The sequence below is a fragment of the Strix uralensis genome, chromosome 2, assembly GCF_047716275.1.
Source record: "Strix uralensis isolate ZFMK-TIS-50842 chromosome 2, bStrUra1, whole genome shotgun sequence".
Lineage (NCBI taxonomy): Eukaryota > Metazoa > Chordata > Aves > Strigiformes > Strigidae > Strix > Strix uralensis.
The window spans coordinates 6,898,855-6,922,991 of record NC_133973.1 but is presented as its reverse complement, the minus strand read 5'-3'; the positions used below and the strand labels follow the sequence as shown (position 1 = coordinate 6,922,991).

Here is a 24,137-nt window from a genome sequence, read left to right as displayed (position 1 = left end):
GAAGACATTGCATCGAGAATGGTTTTTCGTTCCGTATGTTTTTCGAAAGCTCCATTAACGAACTACCGCGAAGCTTTGCAACGAGAGAAAACACGGCACACATTTTGAGACCTACAACGTGTTTATTACAGCTGCTTATCCATAAGATTAAGATCCGATAGCTTGACAAAGCCTTCCGCGGCTGGCAGGAGTAAAACCTCCGTCTCTTTTCCCATGGCGTGTTGTTCTCCTGCCCGTCCTGGGAGGTGGGAGGTGACACCAATACCCACCCCAGTCCCGCTCCGCCGTGGGGTACCTGCTCCCCCTCGCCCCAGGGCAAGCCCCCTCCACCGGCGGGGCTGCGGCAGCCGTGCCGCCCGCCGACCCTCCGGAGAGGCAAACAAATTTTAAGAGCAGGAGAAATGTAATGGATAATACGTGATTTTTTTTCATTTTATTTTTTTATATATATATATCACCACTTCTGAATGCTCATGTTGATGAATTCCCATTTTTTAAGCGGTGGCTGTTAACCTCGTGAGTAGGGAGTGATTTAATTTGGTTCCAGATGTAGTTTCTCGCTTCAGCTTTTGTTTGAGCGTTCAGTAACAAGGATTTCAAGAGCTGGCAGACAACTTTTTCTCACCTCTTCCCTGAGGTAGGGTGAATTGGGGTACAATGTCCTTTGCATGGTCCTCGAGGCTCGCTAATGCTCAAAGCTCCGTTACAACGAGGTGTAAGACAGAGAGCATCAGCTTTGCCTTGGGCAGAAGTGCTTGGGACTGGGATTTATGGATGCAATGCTTTTCTAACAAATATATGTGTGACTGGGTTCGTATGAATTCATTCCACCTGTTGGATCATCGGCTTTCCCCCTGAAGAGGGGATACTGAGCTCAGATCCATTGCTCCCTGGTGTATGTGATGGAAGGAAACGTGAAAACCTGACCCTCATAATGCCTCTGCTCCCCCCGTACTCTGGCCACAGAGTTAATGCTCTGCCGCTTCCCAGAGGAGCCAGTTGCAGGAGGCAGATGGAGCTGTCCAGAGAAGAGCCAGGAGAGCCCTGGGGGGCTCGGGAAAGGGTTGGCTTGGTCAAGTTTGTCCAACTCTGACCTTGGAGCCGGAGGAGACAGAGAGCGAGAAGGATTTGACTCCGCGGTAATATGCGTCTTACTGAATTGGGTGAGCTCCGGCTGCTGGGTTTGTGAAACTCTTCCTGCAGAGAGGTGAATTGCTCACGCTGTATTAAGAAGGCACATAATAGAATGATAGAGACAAACCTTACAGAACAGCAGAGTGTTAGAAAAAAGGCAGCGTGGCAAACAGGATCTTCCTTTCTTTTCTATGTATTTTAAACCTGCAGCATTTACTACACAGGTTTATTCCATCTGCTGCTATTTCAAAAGACTTTCCTTGTCTTTGACAAGAACTTTGGGAGAATCCAAAAAGCTTCTGTTACAAGCAAAAGTCAAGTAATTCCTTACAAACCATCAATCACTTCTCCCTCCTCCCACTTGGGACTGAGCGCTTATATCAAATATCAGCCCAGCTAGCCTCTCCTCGGGCAGAAGTGTCCTGCTTTATCTGTATCTGTCTTTAAGGAAAACTGATGCTTTTTTCAGATGGAAAACTTGAAAGATGTCTTCCAAGAGCGCTACATTCAGTAAAGAGCATTTACATTGTCTTACAACACAGTCAGTGTCACTGAAGTCACCTCTATTCACACTGTTCCTATTTTAATCAGTTGGATTCTTGTATGAATCTTTGCTTGCAGTCTTACGTCTTCAAAGGTCAAAGCGTTTTGTATTTTTTTAACTTTTCTTTTTTCCTGCCTTCTGATCTAGATTAATAAGCTTACACTAGTTTAAAAAATGCACTAAAATCAGTCAGAGCACTCGGAAAATTCCTGGACATATTGAGACTGGCTCATATGGCATTTACATCAGTTCCTGTTGCAAGTCAAATCTATTCGAGTGTGATTTAAATCACCCCAAGCGTCCATATTGAGACCCGTAGTTTACAGCGGTGATGTAAAATCAAGTTCAATGAAAGAAGCTTAAGTTTTCCAAAAATTGACAACGTTTCAGAGATCAACAGTCATTCCCAGAGTGGCTGAGCTTGCTAGTGCCTGTTGATGGAATTACAGGATTTTATGCTAACCCTTAGCTCTCTGACATCCTCCTGAACAATACGATTACTTTGCAGTGTTGGGATGGGGAGGTATGTTTAAGTCCGGACAGCAAAAGCAGGGTGGGTGTACACACAAATGGTCAGGATCTGCCAGGCTGGGAGCTGCGTGGCTCCTTGGGAGGAGCAGCAGCGGGTGCCTGGGCGTGCAGGGAAACGCAGGCAACCAGGGGCTTCCCAGCGCTCCACTGCCTAATCCTGCCCAGAGCAGCTCTGCCTAGCAGGACACTGAAAGATTTGGCTTTTCTGGCTTATTATTTGAACTAGAGTTTCCACAGGTAGAGAGAACTGTGCAGCAGTGCTGAGACATTTTTATTTTCAGAGAAAAAACCAGTGTAGCTTTTTGCTGCTTATTTCCGATACTGGTTAAAAGAGGTTCCAACTCCAACCTTTCTTTCTGCTGTCTCAAAACACAATGCCATTGCTTTTCTTGTGGTAAAAGCTGTAGCGTGCTTTAGTGAGAAAGGCTAGGGAAAGATAACATGGTGTTACGGTAAAATGAAATTGAAATATCTTTGAAAGCAGACTAAGAAAGTTTAAAACTCTGAGAGGAAACGTGTCAATTCAAGTTCTAGCAACAATATTCATGCTGGGGGCATCTTTTAATTGCTTTAATTCTGCAAGATCAGAAAACAATGAATCAGTAAATCAATCCAAGAAGTGACAAAAGCACTTGTTACGATAATATTTACAGTAATATTTCCATATGCCATTTGTTCAGATGAGCTATCGATCTGACAGTATTGTGAAGATGGTGAAAGGATTGAGTCGAACCCCTGTGACAGGGGGTTGTCCAACATTTGCTGCGTATTTGCAGATGCAGACTTACAGCTGCTAGAGGGAAGGCTGCACCTAGCAAATGTCTTCGGCCAGCACATCCAGATGTGCAGCAACAGAAGAATTCAGAGAAGGATTTTTCATTTGGGGACTGCGCAGAAAAAAAAATGAAGATGGTGAGGAGGCATTTAGGTTGGGCTGAATGACAGCTTTTTTTTTTTTTTTAGCTTTATTGAGAAACAGGAAAACTTAGGTTTTGGCCAACCTTTAAATATTTATTTTTGTCTCATCAAACTACCTCTCATTTTTAAGTTATGCAACCATTTAAAAAATGGATCCCCAAACCTCGTTGTTTAAAATAATTTAAAAATATTTTTTAAAATATAAAATTAATTTTCACTTTAAAAAATATGACATTTTGATTTAGATAATAATGGAATTGAGCATTTGGACATTCAAAACCACTTCCCAATTTTTCTTCTTTTAACAATCAAAGTTGTTTTCCAAATTCTGCCAGATTTCATAAATAAGTTTTCCTTTCTCCAAAGCTGTATTTTCTTGGTCAGTTCACCATGTATATATTAAAAAGAAAATGTCCAGCTAAACTCTTGCAGGATAGAATTCAGTCCCTGTCATAGGGGACAGTTTCACTGCACTGCATCTGCACCTGCTCATTCTTCTTTAAGGCTTTTGCTTTTTGGGAAGGAAACCTTCTAGTATTGTTAAATGGACATTTTCAGCAATGTCCACACACGTAGCTCTTGGAAAGGAGCTTGGGAAGAAATTATTGCCAACCACCTTTAAAAGAACCGATTTACAGTTTCTAAAGAGTACTTAACCAACTGGTTAAGAACTGACACAAATCATATTAATAATCAGCACATTTATATGAATGCAGCCACAGCAAAAATTGTTTGAAAATCAGTGGGCCAGGGCACACAGAATAATTATGAATGAATGACTTACAGTTCTTTGACTTCACTCAGGGACGGGATGCACTCTTGGCTAACATTAACATTTTTCCCATGACCAATGAATTAACAAAACCAAGCCTCTACTTTTAGGAGCTTCAGGAAATAGAGAACTCCCTGATCAGAAATCTACCCCAAAACTAAGGGGGAAACTGAAGACACCAGAGTGTCTTTGCTTTTAATGAAAGTGAAGAATGGTGCATCGTAGACTTCTTAAGAAGATGCACCAGTTAATAGGAGTATTCCTAAATAAGATACTAGAAGTGCTGACTGACTGTGTGGATGCTTACAGACAGAAAATAATTCTAAAGAGAACACGTCATAACATTTAGAAATGTGTGGTGCATATGATGAGTAGGTTAGGGAGTCTTCAAAAATAGGTTCTTGTTGTTTTATCCCTGAAATACCAGCAGATCAGTTCTGTAAGTTTGAGTTTGATGAGGAAGAAAGGACCTTGGGAATAGAGAGATTCACAGATAGACATTTTTCTTCACCTACTTGTTGCACTGGATTGTCCTCAATCCTGCTCAGAGAATGCTATTAAAATGTCAGTTATTAAATGTTCATAGGCGTTATTGTCATCAGTTCTAGAAACATCACTTAGTTTGATGAAAAAATTATCGCAGGGCTGCCCTGTCATCCCTCTTTCAGATTTGCACAGAAAAAATGTGAATGTATTTTTATTGTGCTTTAAGCAGTCTTTCTTATCAAGGCAAAAAAATGGTAGAAGACCTGTTGAGCACTACCTTGTACCCCCTTGGACCTTAGTGGATACACTCCCACTGTTTTTTTTAAAAGCAGACTTCAGCCCTGAGGTTGTACTGGACTCTGCTGCTGCCTTGACTTCTAATAAAATACCACGCGATAATTGGGATTGGCAATCCTAAATTTTTAGTCTACATATCCTCTTGCAAAGATGTGTATTGCTCTCGAGTTCTTTTATTTATCGGGTATCCGCAAAATCAGAAAACCAAGACGTTAGAAGTGCCCCGTGACACTGCAAAATCCAGTAACGCAAAGGCTGTGCGGAAGCACGCTCACGAGGCAGCTGCTAAAGGAGGGCCTGATTCTGCGAGATGCCAAGCATCTGCATTTCAAAGGACTTTATGGTGCTGATTTTCAAGGGTGCAGCTTTTGTGACCTTATTTTCAGTGGCGTTAAGAACGTGTAATTGCTTCAGAGATCTTGACCTCTTGCTTGATTTCTGCTCTGAGATGCCCTAAGCAGACAGCGATAGCCAGAAAGCAGCCTCCCCCTCAGCACAACTGTCAGGATTGGAATAATTTTAATTTATATACGGGGATTTGTTTTTTGTCTGCTGGAATACTGTGTCAGTCTGTATGAGTAAAATAATCATGACAGTGAGGTTAATGCATGGGTGATCACTTTTATGCTGTGAAAGGATCATGTTTTCCTCTGCTCCTCAGTTTTTCTGCAAATGTCTGATAGTGTGAAAACTGTCAGGTTGGATCAGATACAAGTTTCTGGATTATGACCGTCTTTGCCATTTCTAAGTGCTCCTGCCTTTTTATTGTGTAATACAAGGCAATGAGGCTGTGACTTTTAAACTAAGAAGTTGTTGTTTTACTTCAAAAAACTTAATATTTTTATGCCAGAAGGTTGTAGGAAGCTGCGAAAATATAGAATACAACACATGGCTGTGGGTGCCTAATGGTTTTTATTTTGCTCTAGAATTTAAAAGATAAATAGAAGATTTATTATTGTAGGATTTAGGGGTTTCCTGTGCCAGGCTCCTTGGAGCAAATAAAAAAAAGTCTTCATTTACCATCAAACAGCCTTAGCAAAGTCTCCATCTGCCTAACGGCAAGCCAGTCACGTTATTCACTTCAGTGCTGGGGAGTGTTGCCCACATAAGACTGTAACATCACAGTTCTGTTATGCAGGTCCCTGCAACGCTGACAGAGCGGCAGAAAGCCTACACTGCCTCGTTAGAGACTGCTCGGATTATTCTGTACATAGCAATTCTGTTTACTCCACAACTCAGGAAATTGCGCCTGGGCTGGGGAAAGGGAGGGCGGCTGTGGAAGTGCCTAGCAGTGTGCTGTTACAGAAATGAACAATAATTTTACGCTTTTGTGAAAATATGGTCATATAATGCAGGTTCAGGGAAAAAAAACCCTGTTCTGTTTCTTGGAATGAAAGATTCGGTTTTGAAGCGGCTGTTTATTAAGAGTGTTTCATTACTGATTGCTCGAGTTACATTAAGGTGATGGGCATCATTTATCCAGGGTAATTCAGGAATAATTGGTTTAGAAAAAATGGAGAGAGCCTTGACAGAGTACATACAGGGCACATGAGCGAGTAATCCAGTACGGCTACAGCTTTTAATAGAAAAGCAGTTCAGCACCAAAAGGGGATGGAAAATGTCTGGGGCATTTGCTGCCTCTGTTCTTTTGCCATATCGGATGCCCTGCCCCTGGTTGTGCTCTCAGACACCCACTGGACTGGGATGTCCCTGGATTTCCGTAGGTACTACCTTGTCCGTGCGCTGAGAAACTGTATAACTGAATAACAACTGAGGAACAGGAGTGCTGTAGCTCAGCGTGGATGAGGACTGGGTGCCCCTTGTTGCTCTGAGGGGCTCACTTGGCAGGGACAAGGGCCGTAGCGCACCAGTGAGTGGATAGGGTCACCTTTGTGTTACCTTCAATTTAATGTTGAGCCGTGTGTGTACACTACCCTCCTGGGGATGAAATGATGGTGAGACCAGGAAGAGAGGAGTTAATAGGGACAAAGGAGTAGAAAACCAGGCAGAAAGGGGCAACACTGTTGGGAAGGGGAGAATGAGGCAGGAAAGGGAGCGGTTCAAGGCTTCATTTCCTACCCACCAGCTGCTCGCGGCATGAGGAGGAATTAGAAACTATTTTCAGACTTTCTCCCTGCATCTGGGTACCCTCCTGTTTGGTTTGTTCCCCCCCCACCCCCAACTAATGAATGGCATGATTCCTATAAATGAAATATACTGTTAAAAATAGTTTATGAAGGTAACTTAGTACATTATACCAGACAAACGTAATCATTTGGTGTAGCATAGATATGTAAGAGGCCTGGGGGAAAGAAGGGAAAACCTCTCAAATGAGCAGAAGCTTTCAGGAAAAAGAACCAGGTTTCTTCCCATGGTCTTTGTTCTTCATGGTTTGAGGTGAAAAAATCTGGAATTTCAGGAAGAATTATAAAGACTCTTCTAGAAAAAATAATTTCTCTGACAGTGAAATCTACAGGCTTTTTTTTTAGAATACTATTTAAAATCATATTTACTACTCTTTTATTCAGGCCTTCAGCCTTTTTATAATCAATAGATGTTACAGCTGGAGTTGTTTTGTCTATTTTGTTATGCAGTTGCATTGGCTGTACATTATTAATTTCCATTGTGTATAAAAATCAGATATTTAAGTGCTTTGTATTATTAATATTTGTCAGTATAAAGAAATTTTTAATGTGCCTGAGAGAACATGTTAGTCATTACTGCAATGAGTGTAGTGAGTTATTATATAGGTATACCTAGAGGCAATTTCTAATTGCTAATTAAATTACACATAGCACATTTCTTATTGTTAAGGAAGTAATTAAGATAATCAACTGCTAGAGATAATTCAGTCTTCCTCCTCTACTGGAAAATTTCTACTTGTTATTTTGTTTATTTGTATGTTTTTCCTGGGAGTGGAGGTGGAGGGAAGAGGGAGACAGCTTTTCTGCACAGCAGCAATGTTTTTTGCAAATGTCATTCTGGCTAGAGCCACATAATTTAAATGAAGAATTACAAATAGTAGTAATGGTTTCTTATTGCAATTATTTGTAGTTGAATGAGAATATTTATTTGTGAACTGACCCTTAATAATTTTATTTATGAATATTCAGACAGTTGCTGAGTATTCATGAAAATACTTGTCAGTCTGGAATTAAAATATAAATAATTACATCTCAGATAGTTGCTATTCACTGTAGCATTTATGCAGTGATGTTTGCCGTGCAGAGAAATGGGAAGAAAAATCTTATTATTATTGGTCATCTAATGAAGTGCATACTAGTTATTCTGTATTTTTTTCCTGAAAAATGTGTTTCTTTTTTAGTCTTTTTTTCCCTATTTCCACTTCCTTTTTTCTTTATTCCAGATTCACAGTTGTAGTATTTTTGACTTTGAGTCATGACTTTTCTCCTGTAAACCAGGATGCTTATCTTTTATTTCTGAAGCAAGGGGGGATTCATTGTTAGCACTTGGGCTGTTGCACGTATTTAGACTGTTGTTGCATGTATTTAGACTGTCTTTGGGACAGCCCGATGATCTCCTTCGCTTACGTTTAACAGTCCAGTGGAGTGTCAATCCACATTCAGGGCTTCTGGACATTACAGTTGTACAAAGAATAATATTTTGAAGGTGTTGCTGGTTAGTCACCTTCTTTTAATAAGACAACATTCACACCAACCGTTTACACTGCGGTTGGCTAAATTTTTTCCCATGTACATAGTAAGATGTGATCTTCATTTTGTATGCCAGACTTTGCTTCTGGGAGCATAGCAGGTCAAATGCTCTTAACTCTTCCCTGGTATCTCTGTCATTAGGGAAACAGGGACTTCAGCCACTATTTGTCATTATTTTACTTGTGGTCTTAGTTTGACACGATTTAGTAATAAATTCAAAGGGACGCTCAACAATATATGGTAGGAAGTCAAATCTTAATGCAATGGAAACTCTAAATAAAGAATGAAGAAATAATGAATGTAGACTTTTGTGAAGTAGAACAGAGATCTTGTGTTGTTTCAGTGCACAATAAATTACAGGTGAAATCTCCATTTTATAAAGGAATATTTTGTGGGAAAAAAAAAAATAATTCCTGAGATATGTTTCTTCTTCTGCTGTCTAAGATGTTGGGAGAGAAACCCCTTCTTCCTGTGTATCTTAAAAACAAACAAGGGAATAGAAAGCAGTATTTTCTCATTTGTGGGTGCAGAGAGCAATCTGAAGCTGAAGGCTTAGTTTGCAGAGTTTGCAGAGCAATTAAAAATAACAGGATTCCCAATTCAAATTGTTGGCTCAGAAAGCATCCTGATTTAGTAAGGAAAGCATAGGAATCAGTCAGTGATTGCATCCCTTACACAAGGGACTTGCAAAATTAGAGATCTAACAGTTTCATTTTCATCATTTAAATTTTGTCTATGCTCACACAGATATAAAGGTTATTTTTTATGAGGACATGACTTAAAAAGGTTATTTTAAAATATTTGGGTTTTTTGTTTTGCTTCGGAAGAGTCTGTAGATACCCATTTGTGGCCAGATTCAGCAAGCAGCTGAGAAATCTAGTCCATCCTGTTACTGTATTTAAACAAAAGCTTAACAGTGACAATGACTTACACCAAATATCTAATATTCCTCATTTTTAGTGAATGTACTTCTGCCTCTCTTTTTTTGTTTTTAATCCAGGATTTATTCTGTTTCAGAATTCAGGTTTTTTTTTTGCAGGGAAGAAATTCCCACTGCTCTTACCAGTTCAGAAAAAGTGACTGTCTAATATTAAACAGCAAAGAATTTGGATTCAAATCCCATTTTGCTTGCTATATACTTTCTCCACATTGTGCGCATCTATAAGCCTCTCTACATAGATGGATTTATAATATGTACATGTATATATTGTACTAATAATATTTTGAGTATAATTTTATTTTTTTTTAATAAGACTGTAATCTAATCTTTTCCAAGGGCCACTGAACCCCTGAATTCAAACATTTAACATATTTTCAGTATTTCAGAAATACTGATCTTTTCTGTTCCTATTTTCCACTTACGGTTTGTTATAGCAACAAGTATTAGATACTGGTGTTACATTTTAGATACTAGTGTTACATTTGACGGCTAGAAATAAGAGAATTGTGCTCTGCAAGAGGTTTCTGGGATTTGGTAATGAAAGATACTTTCATTTTAGAATGGAATTTAAACACCTGTTTTTGTACAGGGCAGCAAAAAAATGTCTTGTTTTTTAATGGGAGAAGCATTTTTTATGCATCTATTTATACAATTAAGTTTGCAGCAAGTACTTAGTATTCAGGAGTTAAAGGTAGAACTGTCGGCTGTCTTCGGTGAGAACCACTCGACAACAGGAGCATTCCCATTTATCCAGCAGATATACTCGTGGCAACAAGGGTTTCCCTCCAGGCAAAAGTGGAGGTGAAATCCTCTTTTAGAAGGGCAATTCAAAAAATTCCCCGTCTTAAACAGAAGTGCAAAAAACTCTTTTAATGAAAGACAGATTGCAAGCGTTTGCCTAAGATTATCACTCTGCTAAACTGAAGCAGAGCAGCCAAAATTCCTGCATCATTTACATCCCATGAGCAAGGCAAGGGCAAAAGCTGGAGGGAAAATATTCGATAGAATGGGAGCAAACAGCTGTGAGGAAGAAAAAGCTGCGCTTTTAGTCACTGAGTCTCTCAGCAAAAGAAAATAATAATTTAGTAAAAGCCAAACTAAGCAAACCCTGGGTTGTGCCATGCCATAAATCCTTAAAGGGACACTCTCAACTTGGACTTAAAAAAAAAAAAGATCAGTTCTGAAGTCCTCCAGTTTCTGTTCCATTTAAATACTCTGGCTGGCATTTAAAGTGTATAAAACTATAATTTTTGTTTCTGGGATCTTTCCCTCTTTGTGTTTGCAAAGGTGGTTTCTGTTAGGCAGTTTCCTCCTTGCTATCTGAGGCCCTGATCCTGCCAAAACGTATTCATGTCCTTTATTGCGGCGAGTCTCCCATCAAAATCCCTCCCAGCAGGAAAGGTGAGCTCACATTTATGTGTTTGTAGGATCAGAGCCTAATTGTAGGGGAAATGGAAACTGCACAGAGTTCTGTCTGTGGCACAAAGTAAACAATAGAGAATATGGAGTAAAATAGATTTCTTTAATACTTCAGTTATAGAAACGCTAGATGTGATGTGTAACTCTAGTAAGGGACAGACCCTTCAGAAAGGAATGTAATTTTTCATGCTATAAGTATATAGTTTTAAGCAGAAATAGCTATTAAAATAGCATGTATTGAAATTATTGTAGTTGTGAGGTGAGGAATCAGGTTCTTTATTTTCATTCTATATTTTCCTTTCAATGTAAAACTGTCAAGACCTTTTGTTGTTTGCCACTGAACTCCAGTGGGACTTTGATTTTATTTCCCTGGTGCATGATCTTTTTTTGCATATTTAGCAGTTCTGATGATGGAACTTAAGATAAGTCCATTCAGAAATTGCAGTATTTATGAAGTTACCTTTTATGGTGGCAACACAAGCCAGAATGTTAAACAAAATGAAATTGTGACCCTGAGCTGGAAAATAGACCAGATACAATTTAGACATTTACTTGAACCTAAAAGCTTAAACTGCATTTGAAATTGAAAAAAAAAAAAAGAAGAAATGTGCTTAAAAAATTTATATGCTTTCAAAAATGCTATCAAGATTTAAAGTATGATACTGGCATGCATGACCATAATTGAAAAATCTAGTCTAGACAGAGCATGTTACCTTTAACTTGTGCTAGAGCTGGTTGAGAAAAAACCTGCAAACCTGCTGTCATCTTACAGACAGTAAAGTCACTGCACAAACCTCTATCAGACCCAACATGAAGAACGCAGATAATAGGCGTCGTTAGGCAAGAAATTATCGTTCTTTCTAGGTATTAACCTGGGATAAAAGTTGGGGAAAGGTGTTTTGCTATTACTCAGTTTTTGGACTTTAATTGCAGGAAAGTTATGAAGAAGAGAGGCAATCTTTATTTCTTGTTCTCTCTTCTTGCACGCTGGTGCAACTGTTTTGCTGAGAGCCATTTGCTGAGTGCAGGCGAGATGTTATTATTTAGATCTTGTAAAATAAAATACAAATCACTGCATAGTAGCACTTCAGAAAGATTTTTTAAAGCATTTTCTACAACAAAGGCCTAGTTTTCCTCTTCTACTGGGCCCTGAACTCTTGATGACTTTTAAAAGGTGTTTTGGTGAAAGAAGCAAGCTTCTTGCAAGCAGCTTGACGAGTAACTTGCATTATGTCCTGATGTCCCCACCACAGAAATGTTAGTTCCTCCTGCCCCTTCCCCAATCCTGTTGTCTACCAGCATTTTCAGCTCCCTGAATATCCCATAGCATCCTGATTTTGGTCCCAGCTCCTCTACTACAACCAGGTACAAGGTAGCATTTTCTCTGTTTGGCTCCTGTCTCGGAATGTTCTGCCTGAATGAGCACATAGAGCAAGTAGCCAAGAGAGCCTCTTAGTTGAGTGTGCTAGTATATTTAGCCATTGATTTTCACAGAGTTTGTAGAAATTTAATTACTTTGAGACCTCTATCCCTCTGTCAAAGTTGGTTGTAGCTGACAGTGAGTCAGTTTGGATCAGTGGGTCCAGAATATTAAGGGGAAAGGGAAAATTGACAGCTGATGGCCTCCTGTGAGCCTAATTTCTGAAGAAATATAGCTAAAGTATTTGATGCATAGACAATCTATCCAGACTTAGGCCATATCGGTTTTGATTCAGTTCATTTTGTTTCTGCTGGTATTTGAGTGTTCAAACAATGATAAATGAACCTGTTTGTGTGTGTGAGACCCGTTATCTGATATCTAAAGTACACTCAAATACGGTGAAATAAAGATTACCATTTGAATGCAAAGCTTCAGCCTTAACTCTTGTTTTGAGAAGTTCAGTGCATTAAACTGCATTATTAAAACACTTCAGGGTTTAATGAATGTCATTTTACTTGCTTCATTTTTCCGGAAGGAGATTTGAGCTGTTACACATTCAACTGATGTACTGTAACACTATCTTAATGCTGACTCTGACAAACCATTCAGGAGCATTTTCCTGGAGATCACTGTGCCTCTGCCACTGCCCTGTTCCTTGGGCTGTTTTAGAAGACCTGATAACTCAGAAGGAAACATTTCCCCTTATTTGGTAAATGTTAACATTTTTCTAATGATAATTAATACAGAATTAACCTTTCATAATTTTTTCAGTGGTTTGATATAAATAGTTACATCCTCTGAGTGAAAATCTCTCTGGCAGGGAAACCCAGATTAAGAACCCATTTACCACATAAGACTAATTTAAACCCTATAGTAAGGATTTAGCATAGTTTGCTGGCTCTTGTGTGGAACACTGGATATGAATTTCACCAGAATATTTATAGATACAACATTCCTCCTTTGTATCACCATCTGCTCGCCACCTCTGTTTCTCTAGCTGAGCTTCAGGGTCTGTACCAATGTCAGCGGAAGCTTTAAAATCTGCCATTAAAATAGCAACAACAGCAGAGATCTGCTGTTAAAATAATAGCAACAACATCCCTCTGTGGGATGCTAGGGAACACACGACTCTGGACAGGCCTGATCTAGCATTCCTTCCCTGCCCTGGGAGCTTTTTTGAGGGGGGAAAAAATAAGAAAAAAAATGAATGCATGGGCTGACTCCATCTGTGTATAGATAGATGGAAATATGGAACTGCTTTCTCCCATTGTCCTTCTAGCTGCACACTGGGGAGAGAGTGGAACAATGCATGGAAATGTCATGGAGGGAATGTAAAGAGATGCTCAGCAGATGAATTCAATATAAACAGAGATAAAACTATTGATAATATTCATTTATAAGTTTTTCAAATTGCTCTCCATGTGTGACTGAGCCATCTTCTAAATGTATTACAGTTAATGGTAGCAGGATTACAGTTAATGGGAGCAGTCATATCTGATAGCAGCAGGACTGAACTTATGGGTCATGTGTGAAACACCCTGAAAACACAAGTACAGTTGTGAGCAAGAGAACAAGATGTGAAAATGAAAGTAATAAACAAACATTAAATGTTTGGCAAATTTTTATTTGCTTGTAAGGGAAAACCAGTGTGGCAACATCATCTGGTTTTGTCCATGAGTTGTTCTTTTTTCAAAGGGTCTGCGTGGCCAATGATATAGAAGAAATTGGGAAATGTTACTGGATAGCATCTCAGCACATGCACCTGTCTAATGAATTCACATCATGTTCAGCAGCACAACTTCTTAGCACATTTTCATGTGTTTGATTAGCAGAACTTCAGAGGCAGTGTAATTCCTGACATGAAAATAAGATTGTGGTGGCCAGTATGAAAGAAAAAGATGATCACAGTGTTCAGTAATATATCTTGAGAGTCTTTACTTTTCATATTTTGATGTTGCTTTGATAAAAAAATAGCGTAACACTTTAAGGAGACAATCTGAAATGTAGCATAATGTGCTTGTTTGAACAAAAAGGAACTAAGGGCTTTAAAAATTGCCTTTTTCACAGAAGAATTTAGGACTGAGGAACTAAGATAACCATAAAAAAAGGGCAAAAAGGACAAATCATAACAGAAAGTGCCTTTGGATGATTTCTTATCCTGAAAAATGTGTGAGTGACCATTTGCAATGGATATTAATGGTGCAAAATCAACGGGGTGTTTTAGGTGCCTGGGGTGGAATAGGGCAAAGGACATCTCTGGTGCAACAAAACCTGTGAATTCTCATCCTTCAAAAAAGAAACTTACTCTAATCAATTCACATATAGAAGTAGAGGAGGTTTGCTGATTTTGGTGCAACTATTTTCTGAATAACTAGGCAGAAAAACACTTCTGTGTCTTGTGGCGCAATTGCTGGGAAGTGTAATGCTCACTGGAGGAAGCATAAGGAATAAAGTCTGGAGGACCAAGGCTGTTGTGAAGTATCAATGAGGTGACTGTGTGGAAAATATTAGTGCTAATTGATAACCGGACATTTCAGAACAGCAGCATTGTTGGTGTTAAAGTGTTCAGTCTCTAAAATACTCAAGATCCTGCTCAGCTATTGCACGATACAAATAGACACTTGAGTTTCATGGCATAGGAGGAATACACACACAATTAACAAAGAGCAACACAAAATGGCAGTGTACTAAATAATTAATGTTTTAACAATGGTGAAGAGTAATGGGAATACTATCTTTGTATGCAACTTTATTTCCTCTTGTATTGTGCAGGATTTTTTACCTTGCTTCCCTTAGGCATTCAGAGAACGCTGTTGGTTAAGCGGAACATCAGATGAAGGTGTGACCTGCTAGTGTCTCTACTGTCAGAGGGGAAAAGGCTGCTGCATTTTGTTTTCATCTAAACTGTGCAAGTCTGCCAGCAAGTATATGTGGAAATGAACAGGAGACCAAAACAGGAGGGGAAAATAAGAGATCTCCATAAGATAAGGGAACCCAAATTATTATTTTTAATGACAGGCATATGGAAGAGACATGTACACCACAGTAGTAACAAGAAACAGTCTACCATTTAATAACTGTAGAAGATAGCATTTATTTTTATGGCAGGTCAAGAGCCCGATCCACAAAACAGATGAAACTTTGCTTTTATGAACTCAGCAGGCCAGACCCATACCATGCAAGCCACGACTGCAGTTGGACTGGTCTTTGAAGTTAGTTGTATCTGCCTTTGCAGTATCAGGCACATGAAGTCCAAGAAGGTTAGCGGAAAAAATGTTTAAAAAATTACTGTAGAGAAAAGAGGAAGTAGCATAAAGGAAAACAAAGACAAAATCCACATTCTTGCGGCTATAAATCAGTTCCAGTGACCTGAGTGAATTTCCCCTTGTTGATACTATGTGAGGTTGACTCAGAAAGACAGAAGTATGAATACGGTAGCCAATTGGGCAGAACAGCAGTGAGATAGGTATTATCTGTGTAATCTGAGATAAATTCCTTTTATTTTTGTTCAGTAAAAGTAAGAATTGCACAGTGCAAGCCATACAGATGGGATCAAACTGGGCTGCATCTCTACTGTGTGCCTATGACTGCCTGTCAGTAATCTGTAAGAGCCCGAGACATGGGTTTGAGGCTTTAAATTTGATCTTGCACATCTAGTGCCTTTTACTTCCTTGATCTGTTAAGACACTGTAGGATCTCTCCTACTCACTCTGGAGTTTTGTCGAGAAGCAAATTGGGATGAAATGCCCAGAAGAAGGTTCCTGTCCAGGCACACCTTTTCTGTCAAGGGTGTACCTGCCTGGTTAGGAAGAAGTATCCATCATTAAAACAGATAAGTTACTCGGATACATCAACCCTGCTCCTTCTTGCTTATTCTTGGCTACTTTAAGCTACTTTCTGTTCGCTTGTTTCTTACTATCTTTTCCCCAATTGTCCAGCTTCCCCCTTTTGTTTCAGAATCCTCTTTCTTTGCTTTTCCCTAGGAAACTCACCATGCTCATATTCTTAGCCCATCTTGCCTAGAGCAACATTGCTGTTGATAATTCTCTCCAGATGTTGTCTGGCACATGATCATCAGGTCGGGCATTTCCTAAGCTATTTACCTTCCATTAAAGAAAAAAACAAAAACAAATACAGTTTTCTGTTTAGGCAACTAAAAAAACCAAACCAAAACACAGCCAGAACATGCAGAAATTACAAAAGAAGATATTCAAGACTCACAAAAACATTAACATGATACAATTCGGGTAATGAGAGAATTATGCCTGTTAACAAATGTAAAGAAAAGTAGCATGTGAATAATATATGCAGTGTATGTGAATAATCAATATTATTAATAAAAAATATCATGGCTAAGGACTTGGGCTTATTACCTGGTGAATTTCTGCCTTTTGTGTAAGTAAAGAGCAGAATCTGGATTTTCAAACACTTTTTCCTCTTCTGTCTAATTTCTAGAAATGTGACCTGATGGGGTTCTGCATCTGTTACCAAGGCATCCCAGAATTAGCAGTTTGCATCTTTAAGGAGGAAAGGAGAGGGCCGGTTCAAGGAGGAGACTTGGTACCTTCTACATTTGATCATTTCACACATAGGATCTCACAGCAAGAGGGATTATCCTCTCTTCCTTCTGCACCAAGTGAACTCCATGCGAGGAGCAGGCAGCAGGCAGCCCAGCAGCTCCGAGAGGATATCACTGTCTGCTACAAGGGTTAGGGTTCTGGTCAGGTCCGCTCAGAATGTTTGGGTCCCTGGCGCAATCCAGGGTGACAGAAAAAGAGCTTAAATCTCAAGAGCTTCTCTGGTGGGAAAAGTCACTGCCACAGAATATACATTGGATTGCTACTGAGACAGATATATAGATAGAACTATCTTTCATTAAAGTTGTTTTTGAGCAAATCACTCCTGGAAGATCAGTAGCTTATGTGTTCTCTCTCTCATTCCTTATGCTAACATATCTATTTCTCCATTAAGAAGACATGCATTTTAGAAATTATTCCTTTTTTCCTTGAGTTCATTTATGTCAGTTGCTCAAAAGGGCAAAAAGGTCAGATGAGAGCTCTTACGCGGTTATTGCTGATTGCTATTGAAGATAGAAGAGAGCAATTCTTACTTTATTATCACAAATCTTTTCATAAGATTTGATATCTTCCGCAGAAAGAGTTAATCTAAATGGGTGACAGCTGTCATAATGCAAACAGAACTGTACATTAAATTGAGTGAAGAATTCTTTATTTTTTAACCAAGATGGTAAATGGGGAAAGATTAAAGGAAAAGAGTTTTTTCCTATTCATCTTTGTATATCAAAGAAGGCTGAGTAAAGAGGTGGCTTTAATTTTTTTGCCCTTAATCTCTTTCTTATGCAGCACTCATCTCAGAAATTTCCTTATACTGGAAGTCCTTATACTTACACATTCTCATTCTGTATCAGTCTACAAATATGGCTTTGCCCACAAGTATAAAACATCCTTCAACTGAGTTCCTTATTTCAGCTGAGCTCTGTAATAATGTGCCACTCTTTCAGCCCTGCAAGATTTCCCATTGTGGGAGGCCTCAATAGTACAGAGCTGTTTGGTTTTGGCTCTGTCTAATGCCAGATGAAATTCATGACAACAGCTTTTCAAGTCTCTAAAGTGCTGTCTGGTACACATACAAGTAAGTAGTGAAACAGGAAAAGAATGTGAGGGAGTATATTCATTTTCACAATTTTTTTTTTTAACCCATCTCAGAAATCTCTGTTCTTACTCTGTTTCTTAAAGCTCTTTTTAAAAAAAAAAGAAATTTAATATTTTGGACCAGATTAATACACTGTGACATATTAAAAGACCTGAGATATCCAGGTATCTCATTGAATCTTTAATCCTCAATAGTTTTGTATCTGAGCTTTTTTTGGGAAATGCAGAAACTCAACACTTTCCTTTTATCTTGACTAACAATTTTACATGTAGAAGCTGTGCTGTATCTGCATGTTTGGAACACCACTGCTTATGACACATCCCAGGCTGAAGGTTTCACAGTTATTGCAGTCTCTGATCTGTCCTCCAGTTGCTTTATTTTGAGAATTCTGCTTAATTCCTCATGGCCAAAATGAACAGCCGTCAGCTGTGAGCAGGGCCTTGTAAACTGTCTTCCCCTTGAAGACATTCAATCCACTAACAGATGAGCTGTAGGATCTTTATAGAGCATAAGTGCAAGTCCTCAACTTATCTTCAAAATCATACTTTTAGTGCCAGGACTATAAGTTCCTGTTATTTAATCAAATATCACAGAATCACAGAATCGTCTAGGTTGGAAAAGACCTAGAAGATCATCCAGTCCAACCATTAACCTAACACTGACAGTTCCCAACTACAGCATATCCCTAAGCGCTAAGTCAGCTTTACTCTTAAACACCTCCAGGGATGGGGACTCCACCACCTCCCTGGGCAGCCCATTCCAACACCTAACCACTTGTTCTGTAAAGAAATGCTTCCTAATTTCCAGTCTAAACCTTCCCTGGCACAATTTGAGGCCATTACCTCTTGTCCTATCACTTGTTCCTTGGTTCAAGAGACTCATCCCCCCCTCTCTGCACCCTCCTTTCAGGGAGTTGTAGAGGGCGATGAGGTCTCCCCTCGGCCTCCTCTTCTCCAGACTAAACCCCCCCAGTTCCCTCAGTCGCTCCCCATCAGACCTGTGCTCCAGACCCTGCACCAGCTCCGTTGCCCTTCTCTGGACACGCTCGAGTCATTCAATGTCTTTTTGTAGTGAGGGGCCCAAAACTGAACACAGTAATCGAGGTGCGGCCTCAAATATATTTCTACAGCCAGACACAAAAAGTCCAAACTGTATCATTTTCAAGCTTTGCAACTATCTGGGTTTTAAAATTTTAGTTTATTTGTTTCTTCCGGAAGAGAAACTACTTCTTCTTTGCATGATCTTGATAAATAGGTCTGATGACACTGTAGTTGGTCATAAACCCATCTGTTCCTGCTGTCTTATTTACATTCAGACTTTCGATAATAGTACTCACTCCTTTTAAGTGGGTTATACAAGAATTCTGTACTTTTCTTGTGGTTCTGTGGGAAAGAAGTCCTTAAAGCAATTTAAAAGTTGTTGGCTTTTGGAGAGTTGACCTGTGATCAATAAAACCTTTTGGTCTCAAATCACCCAGCATCTCTTCTCAACATGTTACCAGATGTCCCTTGCCGTCCCTTTTGAAGAAACTGCCATATTATCCACTTTTTTAAAAGCATGTCCACCATCTTTCCCTTATATAATGTTTTGGTTTATGCATTTTCAGGCTGGTTCTGTTTAACAGATTTGCAGGAAATCCAGTCCCACCGATCCCTGTGGATTTATGTATTTTTTAACAAAACCTTTTAGTACCTTTCTGCTTATCTCAAACTGAAAGGGATCCATCAGGCCTTTTTCTTCACTGGTGCTTGATTTTTAATATGGAAAGCTTTACTAGTAACTTTACCATTTATCCTTTCCTTACAAGAATCCCACAGAGTTTTCTTATCTCAATGAGCTTACTGTTTTCTTTTAGACAACTCTGAAAAAGCTATAGATATTTCTTTTGCCCTAAGTTATAAGCAGAGTTCCATCCATTTGCCATAGATATAGTTTGTTCTAAATTTCAGTCTTTCAAAATTAGGCACGAGGAGTGAGGATACTGACTGATTACATCCAGAGAGATCAAAGTAACAGGATTTAACAAGCCACTAGTGACAGGGAGCACATCAGTGCCTGAATATGCATCACATGGTTGACAACAGTAAGAGCATCCCCTGAGCTTACCGCTTTTTGAACATTACTAGCATCTAACAAGGTGACTAGCTTTAAGTTGCCTTCTTATCTGCAAATCCTGATCACCTTGGTCTATCAAGGGCTGGATTCCTGAACTGACTACAGTTCTCTCTCCTGTCCTAAATTTTATTAAAAATTCTTAAAAAAAAAAAAAAAAAAGTGACATGAAAGAGGCTTGTCCCTGGATGGAACAGTATGGAGTATACGCTCTTTTAAGTCACCCTTTTAGAGGTCTTTGATCAGAATATATCTGCCATCTTCAAACACCAGGCTTTTAGGATGAAAAGGAGGTATTTGACTAATAAAACTGCCACCCCTTTTCCTTTTGATGGCCTGAAGAGCAGTATGGTGTCTGTTCTCATATTGCATCTCAAGCAGCTTTCATTGTTGGTCTGCAGAGGAGCTTCTTGTAGTTGTACAGTTGTGTTATTATATATATATATTTATTTAATTGCTTGTAAAACTTGTTGACCTAAGCTGGTCAACCATTTAACATTTAAAGGCATCATCTGAATTGGTTCATCTGTTCTATTGGCTTTCCAGCTGTTCCTTTTCTAACATTTAAACTTAAAGCTGTTATTCTACTCCTTTTATCTGATGCTTTTATAAACAATCCAACGCTGCCTGTTGCAATAGCAAGTATCACCTTTTATTGAGACACCAAATCTTCAGATAACTTTTCAGGCTTCTTACTACACTTAGTTTCCTTCCTTGCTTCCTGTGCTTCCTACTCTACGTTGTTGCCCTATCATTCACTGAGTTAACTTTAGCTATTCTTATTTTCTTCTGTTTTAAATATCTTATTGCTGCCTTTCTGGGTCTCCAAGCACTGCTGTGTGCTGTGCCCTTTGCAGCCCAACTGCAAATTCGAGTGACCACAAATTGCTCATTAACAGAAGGTACTGACCACTAAAGTGGAAGGTGCTTTCAAAATGGAGAGAGATGCTGAGAGAATAGGGAAGGGAGGGCATCGTTATTTAAAAAGCTCTACCGGCCTGGCCAGCAGGGTTGATTGTTAGCCTGCCTGACAGTCTACACAAAAAGCAGCTGTTCACCTGCCTATCTGTGGCAGATCATTCAAATCAAATGAAGGATAGGGTTTAAAACACTGCCTGAACCCAAGCTGCAGCATGCCCCATTCAAAATGGTGTCTCTGCACGTTGCGCACCCACTGACAAGAGGAGGGTGTCTGCTAGGAGTTTTATTTTGTACATATGGAGGGGGCCTCACCATCCGGGGTAACTTGGCAGTGCAGAAGACTTTGGGTGTCCCCAAAGCTTTTGCTCTCTTTGAAAGTCAAGGCAAGGAAGGCACCCTGCCTCGCTAGAGAGATTTCTGCTGCCCAGACGGGGGAAGTGCTGCTTGTTATTAAGTCTCTTGAAACTGAACAGTTGTGAAAGCATGTTTGAAAGCAGGATATGCTCTACAGTGATATCCAGGGCTCATAAGAGATTTTAAAGGAGTTTAAAGAGGAAATCATACCTGATCAAGAGAGGTTGAAGACAGTAATTTAACAGGGGAACTCTACACAGTCTGAGGGTGTTGCTTTCCTGTGTATTGATTTTTCTGTGGTTCAGAACTAAAAAAATGCATTAGGATATTAAAACCAGAGCTTCTGGAGTATGGTTTGGATGAAATCATGAAGTGGGAGAATGTGGCAAATTTGCCCACGCAAAGCCCAGTGTAAGCTTTTCCTTAAAAAGTCACATCAAAGGCATAAACATTGCAAGATGTAAAGCATGACAAATGTGCAAGCAGAAAAATACCTCTCCCTGTTCTTTCCAGCTGAGCCTACAGAGGAGAGTATAGGATAAGCTAGAACAGTAAACAGTCCGGGATGTAAAAGGGAATAGCAAACCAACCTAATTCAGGATCTAATGCAAACACTAAACTACTCTTGAAGGCTTTGCTGCAAATTTACTGTCATATCCAACTATTTGAGAGCTGTCTTTATCATGGAAGCTGGTGCAGACGTGCCCTCCTGATAATACTTCTCCTGCCAACAGACATGCTCTGGTTTCATGCCATTTGCAGGGAAAGGTGAAGGGCATTATGGAATTTGGTCTGTCTGCATTGAAGGAAAAGGAAGTTGTTTTACCTCTCAGGGTTTTTTTCAGCTTTATTTCTGATTCAAACTTCCGCAGGTTTTGAAGCTCAGAGGAGCTGAATAGATTAGATAACTGATCACTCCTGTGATCTGTGATGTCTTTATCTTCTTTGTAGTGCAACTCAGAGAGAATTTTTGGCTTTCTAGCTTTAAGAACATTCTTCCACAGTAGCAGCTTTTTATTTTTAATACAGGTAAACACAAGTACATTATGTACTTTAACACTGCAGATCAAACCTTTTCCACTAGCAGCAGGGATATGCTGCAGACCACAAGGAGTGTAGACTGAATAACCTCCTGATCGCTTTTAGTGGCCTTTGTAGGATTTTTTTGGTTTTATGCTGATTACCTATAGTATTTCACTGTTTTCTGCCAATAAATAACATTACTAGCCTATATGTTTCTTTTACAGTGCAAAATGATATTCATTGTTTCTATATTTGCTATCATATGGTATTAGGGAAAATACATATGTTGAACTTCTATTTCACTTTGTTTTCCTTTTAATATTAAGAAGGTCAAAGCCTCATACAGAAAATGGGCTGTGAAGCTCCCACTAAAGTCATCATCGTTATCCAAAGCCAACAGCTTCTTCATTGTTCAATGCTTTAATACAAAAGCCTCTGAGTTCAGTGAGCATAAGGACTGAAAGAGTTATTCCTTCTTAATGAAATAATCTGAGATGCCTGTAGCTTTATGGTATCCTTCTGTGGAGTAAGGAATGATCTTTGGTCCTAACAACATTCTTGGTTACTTTGATGAAAATCCAGAGAGACCTGCTTACCTTCTAATCATGATAAGTAGCAGCAGTTTAGATATATGGAGTTTAAGGACCAAAGAGATCATCACATTGTCTCATTACCTTTCCATCTATCACAGACTGCAGCATCTTACTTGGTCACCTTTTTGGCTAAAGAGTATCTTCTAGAAAAGCATGTAGGCTTCATCTAAAAGGTTCAGAAGCTGGGGAATTCAGCAGTGCCTGTAGCAGGAGATATCACCCCACTGCTAGGAACATGTGTCTTCTTTCCCTCAGAAAAGGGCTTCACCTTCTTGCATCAATTCTTGTCATTCCTTCCTCCAGGAAATTAAAGAATTCTCTTAGATTGCATGTTTTATACTGTAAGCATATTCCTTCATTGTAATAAACTCACCCTGTCTTCCTTCGGTATATAAAGCAGGCAGAGCTCCTTGCATCTTTCTCTGTAACACATTTTTCTCCAGACCAGAAGTAATTTTGCTGTTTCTTTTCTCTGTCCTATTGAGCTTTCAAACATCCTTTAGAAAACGTGTGCACAGGACTGTATACAGTATTCTAGTAGTAGTACTACTACTTTAAAAAACTAGATTAAAACTACCCCAAATCCCACATAATACTCCCCAGTTTAAGCACAGTTACTTGCTTTTGTTCCAGAGCATTAGACTGGGAGTTCATATGGTGTTGCTTGTCACTATGACCCCCCACTCCTCTTCTGACACACCACCATTCAAAACACAGTCCTCAGTTTGTAGGTTTGGCTCCCATTCTTCGTTCCTAAATATACAACTTTGCATTTGCTTGCTTTAGCATGCCCTGTTTAACAAGATTTATGTTCCATAGAATTATGTGATATAGTTTTATTTATATCTTTATTCTTCTGTTATTTTATGAATGGGATCCCTTCCCGGCTTTCACAGTCTTCTTGCCCAGAAGGAATATCAGGCTCTTCAGCAGAGCTCCTCTGCTCATCCCATTCACTTCATACTGACACTATTCTAGTCTTTCAGCGTTCCTCTGCATTTCCAAGATACGTTTAAGACCATCACAGCAGGCCAAAGATCTCTTCAGCCAAGTCTTTTAGAATTGTTGTGCACAAGTGGTCTTGGCCTGCCAAGTTGAATATGCTTACTCCTAGGGGACTGATCTGAATTTATGTAGCATCCTCCTCTGTTACTAATAAATATAAGTGTTCTTCATCATTCTTACATGGTGCTCTCTTATTTCTGAGTCCCAGGCATGAGTAATTGTTATTTTGTATTTATATTAATGTATCTGAGTGCATTGATCTTATTAATTCAGCATTCTTAATTTTATAGGCTACAAGCTAATATTCATTACTGGTTTCCA

The 24,137-nt window shown here is 39.3% G+C and overlaps 1 protein-coding gene across 2 annotated transcripts in view; it reads left to right on the top strand.

Annotated features, from left to right (window-relative positions):
- Window positions 1-24,137, top strand: part of TBX15 (T-box transcription factor 15) — a 97,720-nt gene that overhangs the window by 4,305 nt on the left and 69,278 nt on the right. Inside the window, exon 2 of one of the 2 annotated variants that reach the window (XM_074860852.1) lies at window positions 15,753-15,765. The exons of the other annotated variant lie outside the window; for it this stretch is intronic. Within the exon in view, the coding sequence (XP_074716953.1) occupies window positions 15,753-15,765 (13 nt within the window). The remainder of the gene's footprint in view (window positions 1-15,752; window positions 15,766-24,137) is intronic. 2 annotated transcript variants of the gene reach the window in all.